Consider the following 15,513-nt stretch of genomic DNA (forward strand, 5'->3'; position numbering starts at 1 on the left):
GCTCCTTTAGAATCAAGTCTCTTTTTTTCTATATGACTACAGTCTAGTCTTTATCTCATAATGTCTGGATATGATTTTAATAATATTAATCTGAAATGCTCTTTTTGTGTACAACTTTTTATTAGAAAAAAATACTGAGTGCACCTGCATCTTTATCACATAGAATCGTTTTTTTCTAACGCAATTACTTTATGTAGCCTACATTAGCTATCATCAGGGCAGTGACAGGCTTCATGGTTGACATTTTTCTTGGATTACAAATTTTCATGAGCCTCATGTTTCGCTGCTCGTAAACGTCATATTGTCTCTTCCTCGTTATGCTGTTTAGCGCTTTCATGTAAATGCGAGAGAGGTTTGACAGAATCTCTATCAATCAGCTCTGCTTGCCAAAGGTAAATGAGTGGGAGGGTGGGAGGAGTCTGGCAACTGCGCGTCAGTTTGTGTGTGAGAGAGTGTGTGTTTGCGTGTATCGGGGTGTAAGGAGAGCACTTGGGCGGAGAAGGACGCCAAGCATCGCGCCTGAGAGTTCATCGCAGTCTTAAGCTCCGCATTATATGTACACACTCCGCTCAACTAACTCCGGTATACAGGCTCGCGCAAACTTTCCCCGCGTTGAGAATGGCAGAACCGGCACAGTCGAACAGCGATGGAGAGGAGAGCAGCGCACCCATGAGAGGCTTTGCCCGACAAGGTGCTCTGAGACAGAAGAACGTTCACGAAGTCAAGGACCACAAGTTTATCGCTCGCTTCTTCAAGCAGCCTACTTTCTGCAGCCACTGCACGGACTTTATCTGGTAAGAGAGTTTAGGTGCTCCAGAACTACAGTTCATTACCTACTGAACTGTATGGCAAGCTGCTTTAACATTCATTTATTATAACTAGTGTTTTGTGTCGTTAGTTCTTATGTTTTTTTTATTTTTTATTAACCTACTAGTAAGCAATCCAGTAGTGACTAGCCTTTTTTACAAGCTACAATTTTACAAGCAACTATGCATTAGATACATGTACTTTTTCATTAGATACTTGTAGGCCTATTACTCACACCTAGTAGTAACTATTCACACCTTGGTTACTATTTATTTTTCTACACTTTTTTTATACTAGTGTCTGTATAGAAGGCACTAGTAGTCTTAAAATATCTTGTTATAGGTTATGCAATGGCTCCTTTGAAGGTTAATGAAATCTCTTATTATTAAGATTAGAAATGTTATAGTGAAAATGCAATGGGCATCACATTATTGTCTAATCAATGAATAACAAATAAAAAATGATAGCAAGTGTTTATATTTGATATCATTTAAGTGTTAATATTTAAGAAATATAAAAATGGCTTTCCATAGAGGTGGACCTGTTACTGTTGCAGCTCAGGTGTAACACTGTACACTGTCTCAAGACATATTGTACGGTCTACCTTAACAGCACTCATTTATGGGCATTGTTTTCGGGCCCCGCTGACTCAGAATATGCCTGAAGTGTCCAAAACGTTGATCGGCTAAGCTCATTGGTCTGTGCCATGGCTTTATTGATTTCCCTAAATAAAGGATGTAAAGTGCTAAGTAAAATGAAAATGGGAATGGGAAAATACAACTTGATTGTAAGTGCAAGAAATAATTAATATAGTACAAGAAATATGAAATGAGTCATACTACATGAGACAAGAGTCAGACCATAAAGTGATTTAGTCAGTTCTAATATTTTTGTTATTAATATTCTAATATACAATGAACCATTGCTTTTATCTTTCAGGGGTTTTGGGAAACAAGGATTTCAGTGTCAAGGTAGGAATTTACTATTCATTGTATATTTTGAAACATCTCTGGAAGTTTAAAGTGAAACAGTATAGTCTTTTCAAGGACCTTCAGTATTGCATATTTGACACATCTCAAAGATTGCCCTTTTAATGGTGTTTCTATAGGACTTGTTGACAGTGTTTAGAATCTTACGGAGCTCATAAGATCTATTTTGAAAAGATGCCTTGAGGTTTTCCAGAGGTTTCCACTAGCGTGATGATATTAGAAACCTCAATATGGTGCCTCAAGTATCTTTTCATTTTGTCAGTGTAGATATGATGGTATCATTCAAAACATTTTTACATTATAATTACAATTTATTAATGAGACATTTAATAAATTAAATTTGAACACTGGTTAAATACATGATCAGGCAGATAAGCAGTCTCCGATAACTGCATACCTCTGTTAAATTAAAATCTCTCAAATACAAAATTAAATTACACAGTTTAAATTTTGAGTTAGTTACATTTCATATCCTCTTTCACAGTAAATCTATAGCCGGTTTTAAGGGGTTTCACCTGCATAACTGCCCAGAATGGAAGCATTTGTAATCCTCACTGGAAAAGTTATTGCTTCCTGTTCGTCACTTGTGTCTTATTACCAAATTTATGAGGGACGCCTTGGAGTATGACCAAGTTTGTCATTTCTCATATGAAATTATAAGAGACAGTTTTTTTTGTCAAACTCTTGCACAGGCAGTATCACTTGGAAGTGTGAAGTTTTGGCACGTTTTATAACATTGGAATTTGTACCTGAAGACTATTGGATAGCAGTTTTCTTCACTGTATGAGTCTAAATTACACTTGAAAAGTGATTTTAATTCTTACACACTAAAGGCACTGAATGTTCTTTAAAGCGACTGCAATTACCGGTCACGGCAGGTCAATGGCACCCTCTGCGGTGCTGCGCTTCTCCCCACCGCAGGCTTCAGCACTAGCTCTAATTACAGGTGCACAGATGAGTGTATGATGACTTTACCCACTTTTTTGCTCTATCTCCCTCTGTACTTCGCTCTTTTTTTTTTCTTTCAAGTCACGTTCTCAAATCTATTCACATCTTCTCTAAACCTGTTGAAACTCTGCATTAATTTGTGAGAGCAGCCCTGACTGTATCAGGAATGTCGGACCCCATTGGAGCTGAGGGAGAAAGGGAATTCTTCTGCAAGGTCATGCTCAGACATGCTGAAACCTGAGGGTCTCTGCTGGAGAGCAAAGCTGTTTGTGCCTACTGTAGGTTATGCTTGGAGGCATTTAGAACAGTGTGGGAACTATACGTCTTGTTTATTATCAATGTAGGTGTTGCAGTTTCTTCTCCTTTTGGTGTGCATTTCGAATGCACCAGAAAAGCAAGCTTTTTTCCTAAGGAATTAAAGGATAAAGCACTAAACATTTACGGTACTTATATATTTTTTAATCTTAAAGTGTTAGTTCACCCAAAAACCCTCATGTCGTTCTAAACTGTAAGACTTTCGTTCTTCTTCGGATCACAAGTGAAGATATTTTGAATAAAATCTGAGAGCTTTCTGTCCCTTCATTGACCGCTCGTAAGACATTGACAGATTGTTAAAATTATCCATGAATTGAGTGGTTTAGTCCAAATGTTCTGAAGAGACACGATAGCTTAATACACTGAACAGATTACATTTAGGCTTTTATTCACATATAAACATTCATCAACGCACACATCAGTTGTGGTAAACGGAAGCTCAAGCATGTTCGGTTGACATGCAAGAACCAATGAGGTTCATTCTCGTGTTAGGCAGCATGTTTGAGCTTTTTGAACAAACCAAGGAGGTTTGTTCTCGCATGTCAAGCAGATTCTGTTGAGCTTCTGTTTATGTTCACGGATCAATGTTTAAATGCGAATAAAAGCCAAAAATTCAATCTGTTCATCTTATAAAGCGATTGTTTCTCTTCAGAAAATTTTGACTAATCCGCTCAATTCATATGGATTAGTTTTTATGATCTCTTTATTAACTTTTTGAAGCATCAAAGTGGTAGTTGCATAGCTGTCAATGAAGGGACAGAACTGGCTCAGATTTGTTTTAAATATCTTCATTTGTGTTTCAAAGGTGAACGAAAGTCTTAAGGGGTTGGAACGAGGGTGAGTTAATGATGACAGAATTCAATTGTTTGGGTGAACTAACCCTTTATAACAGTTTTAAGTTCTCATCCACTTTTGTTAAATAGAAAGAGCAGCTTGGACATTTTGCTAGATTACTCCCTTTTAAGTGGTTTACGTTACGAAAATGCATGGTTTGAACTTTGAGATGAGTATAGGGTTCGATGTTTTTGGGTGAACTGTTCCTTTAAATAACAGTATACTTTAGTTCATGGTTCAGAATGAGCCTTTACAGCAGTGACTTTCAACTTGTGTCATGTGTCTATTCTTAAACAATGCCATGCAAATAGTAAAATGCAACTAACCATAAACAAAACAGAGAAAAAATCCTGTTTTTGCAGTATTTTCACCATCCTCTAGTCTAGTGCACTATACTAATTACAGACTACTAGTCCACATTGTAGTAACCTCTGGCGTGCTGAAAGCTGCAGTGGCAAAAGCTCCGGACTGTGTCTAACTTCACAGTTCCTGGGCCACCCAATTTAAGGTCACTTTAGCTAGATTTCGGCAAAATGTTGCTTGCAAAAAAAGTACCATTATCAATAATGTCCATTGTCAGTAATATAGAAACAATAAGATTTTGCCTTTGAAAATTCCCAGAACAATGGTAAATGTGAACTTAAAGGCATTGGTCTTTTCTTTTGCAGATCCGTGATTAATTCAGATGTCATTGTGTACTTCAAGGGAATAGTATCCATGATTATTTCAGATTTATTTCCTATAAATAATGCATTATTATCTGATTAACTTGAGATTGTAGTGCTTAGAAAATATATAAAATCCTTTTGCCTACAAGCCTTTTTAATGTGACTTTTTTGTGTGTGTGTGTTCAATGGAGAAAAAGAGAAATAGATTATCTGAGGAATGTTGAAGACCCTTATGGAACACCAGCACAGCTGTGATCTGGTTCTTCCTTAATCATCAGTGTGTGGAAAACAGTGAGTAAATAATAAAAGAGGATTTACACTTGCTGTCAGCTTGATGGTGAACCAGCTGCTTAGGAGAGCCTCTTTTGCCTCCTCAGTCGTAATTGCAAAATTACGAGTTTGAAGAAGAGCTGGCAGAATGCTACATCTGGATAGAACTGAGTAACAGGGAACGAGAAAGAAGCTCATGAATGATAGTGAAGGGATGGTCAGAAGAAGGAACAGGAAGTCGAAAAAGTATTCAAATTTTGAATTAAATTATATATATGGGGAAATTGCTTATGGGAAATTGAATGTCTGCTTTACAAGTAAATGGATATGAAAAAAAAATATTTGATTTAAAAATAAAATGATTACGTGAGAATAAAAGACAGAGTGATTTGAGAAAATATTGTTGGAGATTGACCAATCAGAATGACTCAGACTTTTAGAAAGTCTCTTTAATGGTACATTTCATTATTTGTACACCTTTTGAAACCAACCTGATGATTTCACTTGAACGTCACTAACCACTCACCTTCTGCCTAAATGCCCTTTGAAAACCGAAGCAGACTGTGATTGCATTTATATATTTGTGATGCAGGGGGTGTCTCGCACCTCGTTCTGTTCTGTGCAAAAGCAGAACATATCCACATCTGAAGGTGTGGGCTGTTTAAAGCCTCTATAAATAGCATAAGTGTTCCATGAAGCAGTGCTTAAATAGGGGGGGGGGGTGGTATGTGTGGGCGTTCGGTGAGATCAGTAGTATATGAAATGCATAGGAGAACCTCAATCAGAGAACACGCCATTAGTTCATATACGTCATTACCCTGTTCTTGCAAGAATAATTCATGTGTTTGCTCCATTTTTGCAGATTTGGAATGGCATGTTCCAGACTGTAGCCTCATTTCAAGAGGAAAAATATAAATGATCAATGGCGACATAAGGCACTGCTGCGTTCCTGTTGAGAGGACTAAAGCTGTGTGTATCAGCCACGAGGAAGATTGTATTGCCCTGAGGTTTCTCAGTAGAGTTTGTTTTTAATCTTTTCATTTGAAATATTAACTGTCTTAGATGTTTCTCCTAATATTTCCCTGAAGAGAGACAAATAGACAGTTGTTGACATTCAGTAAGGCTATAGAGCTATAAAATGAATGCAGATTGCATCGATCAGATTTGGTTTAGGAAGAATTTGATGAGAAATGTTTGCAATTTTTGACTTCTTATTGCAGACTTTGCTATTGTGGCAACTGTGAGTAGTTTAAGAAAATTAGTTATTTTAGAGGAGACACATTTAAGATTACTGTTTTTCCTCAGGAGAAAGATCATAGAAGCAGAAGTCTACATTTGCCCTCTGTGTGATCTCATTTAGCATATTTACATGCACTTTAAAAGTTTGATTTCACTCTGAATAGAACCAGTAATTCATCTTTTTTAAAATGTCATGTGAACACTTTAGTTCCACTGAAATTGCATTAATCCAGTACAGAGCATTACAGGTGGCCTCAGTGCTGTACACTTGGTTTGAAAAACAGAGGTGATGTGATGCCAATGTTTTAATTTCTACCCGCTAAAATATTTTTTGAGCTATTGTGTATATACGTCAGTCCTGATTTAGAGCACTAAATATGCTTCTGTTCACACAAACGAGATTGAAAATCACATTCATGAATCCTTTACATTTTAAGGACTCAACTTGCCTTATTTGGACTCTCCAATTGAAGCTGATAACTAATGCCAAATACTTATTCGTATAAAAAGGACAATTTGACACAAACTTAACACCTGTTTGTAGATGCATGTAAACAGTGACTGTGTGAATATAGTCCAGCTGTATTTTATAGGGTCTGCCACTATGATGGTCTGTTCTTTCATCATTTCCACTCGAATAGAAATAAAAAAATATTCCCCAAAAGTCCCTATATTGCTACAATCCAATTTTATCAATCCATTTTAGAATCCGTCAGAATCTGAGCAGTCATTGGCCGATCGCTGATGTTTCAACCAGCTAATGAATGCTGAGAGCCAATTACGCATGGATAGAAGAGCCCAACAAGGGCCATCTGTTAGCCTTTCGGGACCTAATAAAAAGGTCTGCCGAGAGCCTCGTTGCTGGAAGAGAATGCGTGTAATAATGCAATAAGGACATTCAACTGCCTGTAAAAGTGCCTCCATATTAAGCAAGTAGAGTTGAAACTCAATTTAGTCCTGAATGCGGCTAGCCTCTCCCGGTGCTTTCAGTCAGATTAGATCATGCTGGTGTTTTCCAGGCTACTTGAGGGAGGGTTCCTGCTCTATTGACACTGCAAGGTTGTTTACTGCAGAACAAGATCCTTTTGTTTAGAACAAACATGTCTGACCTTTGTGGCTCCAATGTCCCAAAGGACAAGATGCATGAGGCTCAATATTCCCTTCTGCTGGACCTCATTCGGTCTCTCTGCTAAAGTAAACCAACTTCAACCCTTTTAATATTTATGTCATCGTCAGTTTTCAGTCTCGATGGCCTGAAAGGACTCAGACTTAATGTGAGGGTTTTTTGGAAGAGTTTTGAACTTCAACTCATGAGTTGTCTGGTCAGGTGCTCTTTGTTTGATTGCAGCCGGTGCTGCATGTGATGTATGTGCTGGCCGACGGGTCCATTGGAAGTTGGAAAGAGGGTTTTAGAGAACAGGAAAGGCAGCCACCAGCTAAGCATCTGAAACTGTTTGGGTTGAGATCCTCCTGGGACCGTCTTCTATTTTTTTTGGCCTTACTTTTAAATGGGCCCTAAGAGAGAACTCACTCCATCAGTGAGGCAGTCCAGTTGTGAGCCGCAGTTAGATAGACACTTTGAGGATTGATTGTTTAATGGTGCTTGATAAGGTTTCTCTTGTTGGCAGTTCATCTTCATAGCAGCAATAGAATAAGAACATCTATAGCAGTAATGAATTTAGTTCTTATCCCTATTTTGAGGGATTATCATGTCAGGGTGAATCTGACTGAAAGATTACATTGTTTAAATGTGCAGAGGAAACTCATGTGCTTGATATAGATATGAGCTTCGTAGTATGATCAGTGTTAGTACTACTTTGGTTCATCATCTGTTTTTGTGTAAACAGTGTGCTTTTTCCAGCGTGGTCACTCACATCTGTGAGAACTGAAGGGAGATTCAAGGGGATCTGTAAACCTGAGATGCCAACACTAATCTGCCATGTTAGATGCATCACCAACCCAGGTCTCCACTTAACTAGTGTTAGTGCTTTGAGTGTGGGATCCTGTCACAAATCTATCAACATGTCTAATTCCTTCTTGTATCTCTCTGTTTGAGTCTCAGCGTTATCATGATGACTGACAATGATTCAGAGCCCACAGTCTGAGAGTGCTGTCAGAGCAGAGAACACAAGAGTGTAGCCCTTTCTCCAGAGAAACGGCTTTGAGCTATGCTGTCCAAATATCAACCTCGCTGACAACTTCCACATGCTAAGTAGTGCTGCTATGCTTTTAGTGCACACCAGGGCAATATATATATATATATATATATATATATATGGGCCAAGCCAAAAATGGCAAAATATTTAATGGTCTTAACCATTTTAATCTCAAATTACTGTAGATAACGTAACTTAGCACGGAATAGCCTTTTCTAACTTGCAGACAGCTTTTTACAGGAAGAAGAGTCAATGTTGTTCCACTCAATGTTAATAGCTTCAAATAGTTCATGAGTAGTTGAAAAATGTCTCCCAGTTCGTTTGAGTTTAATGCGAGACCAAATATTCACTAAAGGGTTGAAGATGCATGAATAGATGCATCTATTATTATATTTCTCTCCAGATTTTCTAAGACACTGTTCTGGAGCATCACCATGCCACTTACCATTGTGATTCATTACTACACACACAACCTCCCATATTCTGGCAAAACTTCATTCTGTCTTTGATGTTTTTCTGAGACAGCAATGGCTTTTTAAGTAGTGCATCTATTTAAATTTGGCTAATTTCCTGACCAATAATTTGTGGTTAATTCAATTAAAAGCTTAGTATTTAGCCATTGTGGACTTGTACAGACTGGGCATTCCTTCTTTTCAGTATTCTTTTGCCAGTTTTTGTGTTAAAGGTAGTCAGTCAAGTTTGTCTTGGCTGATGACGAAATATTGGTCATTGGCCACCCAGCTCTTTAGATAATGATGCTGTAATATTAGTATACAAGATTACCAAAGTCCACAAGATTTACCAAAGTCCATTTCAAGGAAAGTAATTTCACTCTGTGACTGACTATATTTGCAATGCCTCCGGGCAGCTATTTCAGGCATGCAAGATTAACACTAGTCTACTTGAATAGGGAAGTCCTGAAAACTCAAAAACTGCTTTCCGGACTCATTTTTAAATAACATAGTTCATGTCAGATTTTGTTGTTGATTTGAAATGTTCCACAAATGTTGTTTCTTATGTTTAAATGGCATTAAAAAAAAAAACATATTTCAGGTTTTCCACCAATTTTTTTCAGCCAATTCCAAGAACGTCTTAGGACAGTTTTTATGGGAACTGGAGCCTAACAGCAGCTGCAATGATGCAATGACTTTACACATTTCTGATTGGCTCTCTTAATTAGAAGATGTGACTTTTTTCGTCATAATGTGCATTGTACTTTCTTTAGTTCATAGTAATATGAGTGAACAGTGTTATAGTCTGGATTTGCTCAGTATTGCTGAATTTCAATAAAATTCCTTGAACAAAAACAAATGAAAATAGAAAATGTGTGCTATAGTAGCCGGTCAATTCTTTGTGGTTACAATGTGATGCCGATAATCTCAAATATCAGCAGATTATTGGCCTGGCCAATATATTTATAACTATAACAATGCCTTTAGCTTGTATGGGGAATAGACTAGGATGCACCAATATTAAAATATGCTGATTATTAAATGTTGATAAATGTCATGCCATGGTCGTAGTACGTCTATAGTATTTTGTCTAAATAAATAAAAATAAATAAATAAATCACCAAGATCTAAAAAATCTTTTTAAATGCTAAATGGTGAGTTTAGTCATCGCAACAATTTTAAGGTTCATTATGAAAAATCGATATTCATTTTGAGATTTGCTAAAAATGATTATAAATTCTTTGTGTTTTTAAAGATTAACTTTAAGTGAGCATTAGATGATGGCAGAGGTCATTTAAATGTAAAATTAAAGGAAATTAGCATGAATATCCAATATGGACCAATCAAGTAAGAATCTCTAATATCTGCCAATAAAAGGTATGGTACAGTCAGAAGTGCAGCACACTCAACACCATATACAACAAGAAGAAGGTGGAGAAGAAATGTGCTGAAATATGAATGAGATTTGAGAGCTAGGGCTTTCATAGATTTTAGATTTTGTGTGAAGTGTCTCTTAAAGATCATTTTTAACTTCAGAACAGACTGAAACGTTCGCAGACGGTACAGCTGTGAATGGAGGCTGAATCTGTGCAAGTGAGCTGCACCGGGTGAAGTGAGAGGGGCAGTTTGAGGGGTGAATCTGCAGGTGTGTATGTGTTAAAGTGAAGTCAGGTTCACCGCTGGGATCACTGTCAGTCGTATATTAAAAATGGGCAATCTCAGAGTGGGCGCCAGCTAGGTTAAAAGCTTCCCCAGGCTATCAGTCACACTTTTAATTGAAATTCAAGTATGTTAGGACACAGGGGCTGTTTTTAAGCACAGCTGCCTTACCTGAGCTGACAAAGACTGAAGACTCTGGTTGAATGTTTAAAAATGTATAAAAACTCTGTGAGGTATACGATTAGCCTACTTTACCTGACAGAACCAGCATGTATTGGATTTCATGAATACTACACAAAATAAAGGGATAGCAGCAGAGTACCTGATATCTTCTTCAGGGAGTGATTCAGGTCACTTCTCTAGTGTTTTGCTAGTTAGCATGGACCAGTTAGCCTCCACTGCTAGCGGCAGCTGAGAATCAAAATCTTTTTTGCCAAGAATGTTCACACAAATGATGAATTTGTCTTGGTGACAGAAGCTTCCACAGCACTGATAGAATGACAGCAACAAGACAGATTAAAAAAGCACAATATACAAAATAGCAACTGCAATTGAGATGAGTGGAAATGTTAACAGTTAGCTTTCTCCAAGTATGGTAAGCTTGTGTGACAAATTGCCTCCAAGAATTTACAGACTGTTTATGAAAAACATGCTTTTGTTTTATTTTTGTTATGTGATGCAGGTCTCCCTTAGTTCAGTTCTTTGCTGAAAAGATACACTACCGTTTAAAGTTCTGGTATATATAATTTAGAAGAGAATTCAGCATTTATAATACAAATTGTTTGTCAGAAGGGTCATGTGACACTGAAGTCTGTAGTAATATTGCAAAAAAAATAACGGTTTGACATCACAAATTGTAAATATATTAAAATATATTCAAACAGAAATCAGTTATTTCAAATTGCAATAATTATTTCACAAAAAATGTACTGTATTTTTGATCAAATAAATGCAGTTTTGGTGAGCAGAGAGACTTTCAAAAACATAAAAAAGGTATTTTTTTAATGCAATAGATGGTATTTACACTAAGTTACACTAGAAAGTCAGTGGGCGGAGTTAGTGTAAATGGCGTCTGCCAACAAGACGGGCTATTTTCACTTAGTGTAAATATATACTCCGAAAAAAAATCTTACTGACCCCAAACTTTTGAAACTGTACCAACTCTTTGTAATTAATAACAAAATAAACCGAGCTGATAAAGAATAATTAGTCACTCTTGGAAACTTTTGAAGTTCACGACTTTATTGTGTCAATGATTTTATTCATAATATGAGATGTATGTTTTAACTGGTCAACAGGTTCTGTGTTCTGGAAGTGCACATAAATGTGTGAGGGTCAGGGTAGATGCCTGTTTAGGCAGCCTGGTTGAACTAAGTTCTTTCAGTATTGACCCAACTGGGTATTGATGCTATTGTATGAGCCTGATCGATGTTAATGCAGTGAATTCCCTCTGGCCAGCAATCTAATTGGGCCTTCTGCTGTAGAACACAGGGGAAATATGCATATGTAAGCTTTCCACTGATTCAGTCAGGTTTAGGAATTGAAGGAGGAGAAAATTATAATTGAAGTTAAATGAGAATTAAATTTAAGGCTTTCACAAGCTTTAGCACTGAGGCGAGTAACCTTTGCTTGCTTTTTTCAGGACTCACTTTTCTGCACTTTGCTCCAACATAAATAAATTCTGAGAATAAATCAATTATTAATAAATAAATAAATCCAATCTCTATATCTGAGGTGAATGTTCTTGGTCAGTTCAGTCGAGACCCAAACTGTTTTAGAGACCTGAAGAAAGACCATGAACATTTTTGTATGCTTCAGGTTTCTGATAATCCATGATGAGCTGTTTATAGCCTACTTCTACTAAATGCGGAAAGAACAAGAAATGCATTAATGATTCATTGTGTCACACTGATTCATATCGTACTCTATTTATGCATAATTATATATTACACTCTAATGTACATGATCTGGTTTGAATGACAGTAAAGAGGCTGTTTAGATGGTGCCGATGATGATGATTGGTGAAGTAAAGACCTGTAAGAAGGCTACAGTAATAGTGCTGCAGTTCTCCTCAAACCAATTTAACCCACAGGACCATTTAACTGCTTGATGCAGTTGCTAGGCAACAGGAGATGAGTAGCCTCACAGTACATGACTACTTTTGAAGTAGCTTTCTCTCTCTCTCTCTCTCTCTCTCTCTCTCTCTCTCTCTCTCTCTCTCTCTCTCTCTCTCTCTCTCTCTCTCTCTCTCTCTCTCTCTCTCTCTCTCTCTCTCTCTCTCTCTCTCTCTCTCTCTCTCTCTCTCTCTCTCTCTCTCTCTCTCTCTCTCTCTCTCGGTCACTCTTGTGAATACACTGTCCCAAATATCACTGCTTCTTGAGATTATATTCAGCTAAATAGAATTGTTTTTGGGTCAGCGTGCCAAAAAAGTTGTGTATCAAAGTAAATTTAACTTCCCTTTGGTGGTTTTAAGCTATTATACTTTCAGTTATAGCTTTCACTTCTCATTTATCATCACAGCAGTAATGAAATAGAAAAGGAAATATTTTATTTGTATGCTGCGGTAATAAAGCTGTAACCAAGATCATATCTCCGTGTATGTATGTATCATATCATATACCTCCCATATATATATATATATATGTATGTATGTGTATATATATGCATGTATGTGTGTGTGTGTGTGTGTGTGTGTGTGTGTGTGTGTGTTTTCTCTTTATTATGACAGGTGGTCTAATAAATTTATGCACTGTGTGTATGTATATATATATATATATATATATATATATATATATATATATAAAATACTGTCTATATGAATATTATAGATATTGTAGTGGCTGTCATTTTATTTTTATTTAATTGTATCTCTCCTTTTCCCATAAGATTGGCAGCACTTGAACCAACAACTGTTATTTTATGGAGGAAGTTGACAAAAAATTCTAAATCTAGGGATGCATGAAATCTCAACACGTTATCAGTTATCTGTGGACATTTGTGAATGTTATGCTATCTACAAATGTTGGGTATTTACATGTACTGAATACTATTTATCTTCCATTTTATTGCGTCATTGTGTGTGTGTGTGTGTGTGTGTGTGTGTGTGTGTGTGTGTGTGTGTGTGTGTGTGTGTGTGTGTGTGTGTGTGTGTGTGTGTGTGTGTGTGTGTGTGTGTGTGTGTGTGTGTGTGTGTGTGTGTGTGTGTGTGTGTGTGTGTGTGTGTGTGTGTGTGTGTGTGTGTGTGTGTGTGTGTGTGTGTGTGTGTGTGTGTGTGTGTGACAAAAACACAGACATGGTGAATTCAAACGGGAACAAAATCAAGGCATGTCTGTCAAACACAAATTTAGATTTACCTTAGGGGATAACAGTCTTGTCTGAAGAGGATTTTTAGCATGTGTGCAGCAAATTTATAGATAAATCAGAGCGCCAGACCTGTCGTTGGCTGTCCTCTGATTCTGGATCAGTTGAGAAGTTGATTTACTTGGGCCTCTTCACTGCTAGCTGTAGACTGAGCACACATGTCGCTGTATGTCGAGTGCTGCTGGGTCATACTGATGTCATTAGAGCTGGTCTGTGGGCTGTCAGTGTGGAGGTTACACTGCATGCGTGATTATTCCCTTTCCCTCTCTAAATCGCTCTCATTCTCAATCTCATTTCTCTTTCCTCCCTTACTATTATTGGTAAATTGATTTCATTATACTTTAATTTATTCCATTGTTCTGATTACAGTATTCATATAACAAGGTATTTTAATTTTACGTGTTTATGTGCAATTGGTTGATTAGTTAGGTGGACTACTTTTTATTATTTTAATTATTAATAAAATGTTTGTTTTAATAATCACATTTATATTATTTTAATTTTTGTTTTAATTAGGTTATAGTAAAACCCTCAGGCAGACATGATCTGCTTTTAAAGCATTTTATAATTATATTTTACTTTTGCATTCTATGCATTTGGCAGAATTTTAGTTGTGATTTACAGTGGATTCAATGTTTACATCTTATATTATTGATCTGCCTGCATTAACACCATTATATGAGAACTGAACTGAGCTGGAGGATGACATCACTGTTTTCCCCAGAGCAGCTGTGTGCGTAGATAAATAAACTAAATTAATAACTTTTTTACAACAAAAATGAACCATCACTGAACTTACTTAAGCTGGACAGTGACACTATTTTCTTCTAGATCTGCTGTACAACTGAAACAAACTTAGTTGCATTATATCCCTGTTATCTCTGTAAAGCTGCTTTGAGATCATCTGTATTGTAAAAAGCGCTATATAAATAAAGGCGACTAGACATTTTGCTAGTGAAAGTCAAAAACAACTTTATGAATGTGTCTTGACACCCTTCCATCCATTCTGTGGCGTTCCATCAAATAGTTTTTAATGCACCAATGTGTCTCATGTAAAGGCCCCTAAGAAATGCATATGATTATGATCAGGTGAACTAATCGATTTTGAAAACTAGTAGTTTTGCACGTCCCTACTACTGTTGGTTAGAGGATTCATTTTGTTGTTCAATTTGTGGTGCTTTTTTCAATGTGTCTCCCTTTTTTTCTGCTTTTATAAACCATATCCTCATTTTTTTATTTCTGTTTTATTTATTCTTTTACTTTTTCCCTACTTCTGCTTATCATCTGTCTGTCATTTGTGTGTGCGTGTGTGCGTGTCCGCGTGTGTGTGTGTGCGTGGGTGGAGGGGGGAAGGGTTGTGTGTAGGACAGGTATAGCGGGGGGGTTCGTGGTCCAGAGGGGGCGGTGAGCTGCACAGAGAGACTCTTCAGCGGATTCACAAGCAGTCAGTGGAGTGGCTTCTTCAAATAGATGGGATGGGTAGAGTGGAGACACAGGCCTTTCACGGGGCAAACACACACACACACTCCCTCATAACTCAACCTTGTGACTCCTGTGTTGAATAGATGACTGATTTGTTAAAATGTGTATTTTACCCTTTTTTTTGTCTTATGTTGCAGTCGCAAGCAGCGATGGGAAAATTTTTGCATTACACCTATTGCATTTCTTTTTGACACTGTCAGTTGGTCGAGGATCTCTTTCAGAACAGCATGTGTTTTTAAGTACGAAGTGGTATTTTGTGCTATGGGCAAGGGTTTGTCAACTCAGCATCTTCAAGTTTAGGAAGGTTTCAGTTCTTTTTTCTGTAAGTGAATAA

At 37.1% G+C, this 15,513-nt stretch overlaps 1 protein-coding gene across 6 annotated transcripts in view; it reads left to right on the top strand.

The window, feature by feature from the left end:
* Positions 1–15,513, top strand: part of prkcbb (protein kinase C, beta b) — a 137,169-nt gene that overhangs the window by 4,376 nt on the left and 117,280 nt on the right. For 2 of the 6 annotated variants that reach the window (XM_077213014.1, XM_077213013.1), the window contains exons 2-3: positions 591–794; positions 1,747–1,778. The exons of 2 other annotated variants lie outside the window; for them this stretch is intronic. In XM_077213014.1, the coding sequence (XP_077069129.1) occupies positions 619–794; positions 1,747–1,778 (208 nt within the window). In that variant the 5' untranslated portion in view covers positions 591–618. Of the gene's footprint in view, positions 1–34; positions 795–1,746; positions 1,779–15,513 lie in introns of those variants that run through there. 2 more of the 6 variants (XM_077213012.1, XM_077213011.1) reach the window with 2 other exon arrangements.

This window comes from Siphateles boraxobius, unplaced genomic scaffold (genome assembly GCF_051911475.1).
Source record: "Siphateles boraxobius isolate OS27281-9 unplaced genomic scaffold, OSU_SipBor_1 66, whole genome shotgun sequence".
Lineage (NCBI taxonomy): Eukaryota > Metazoa > Chordata > Actinopteri > Cypriniformes > Leuciscidae > Siphateles > Siphateles boraxobius.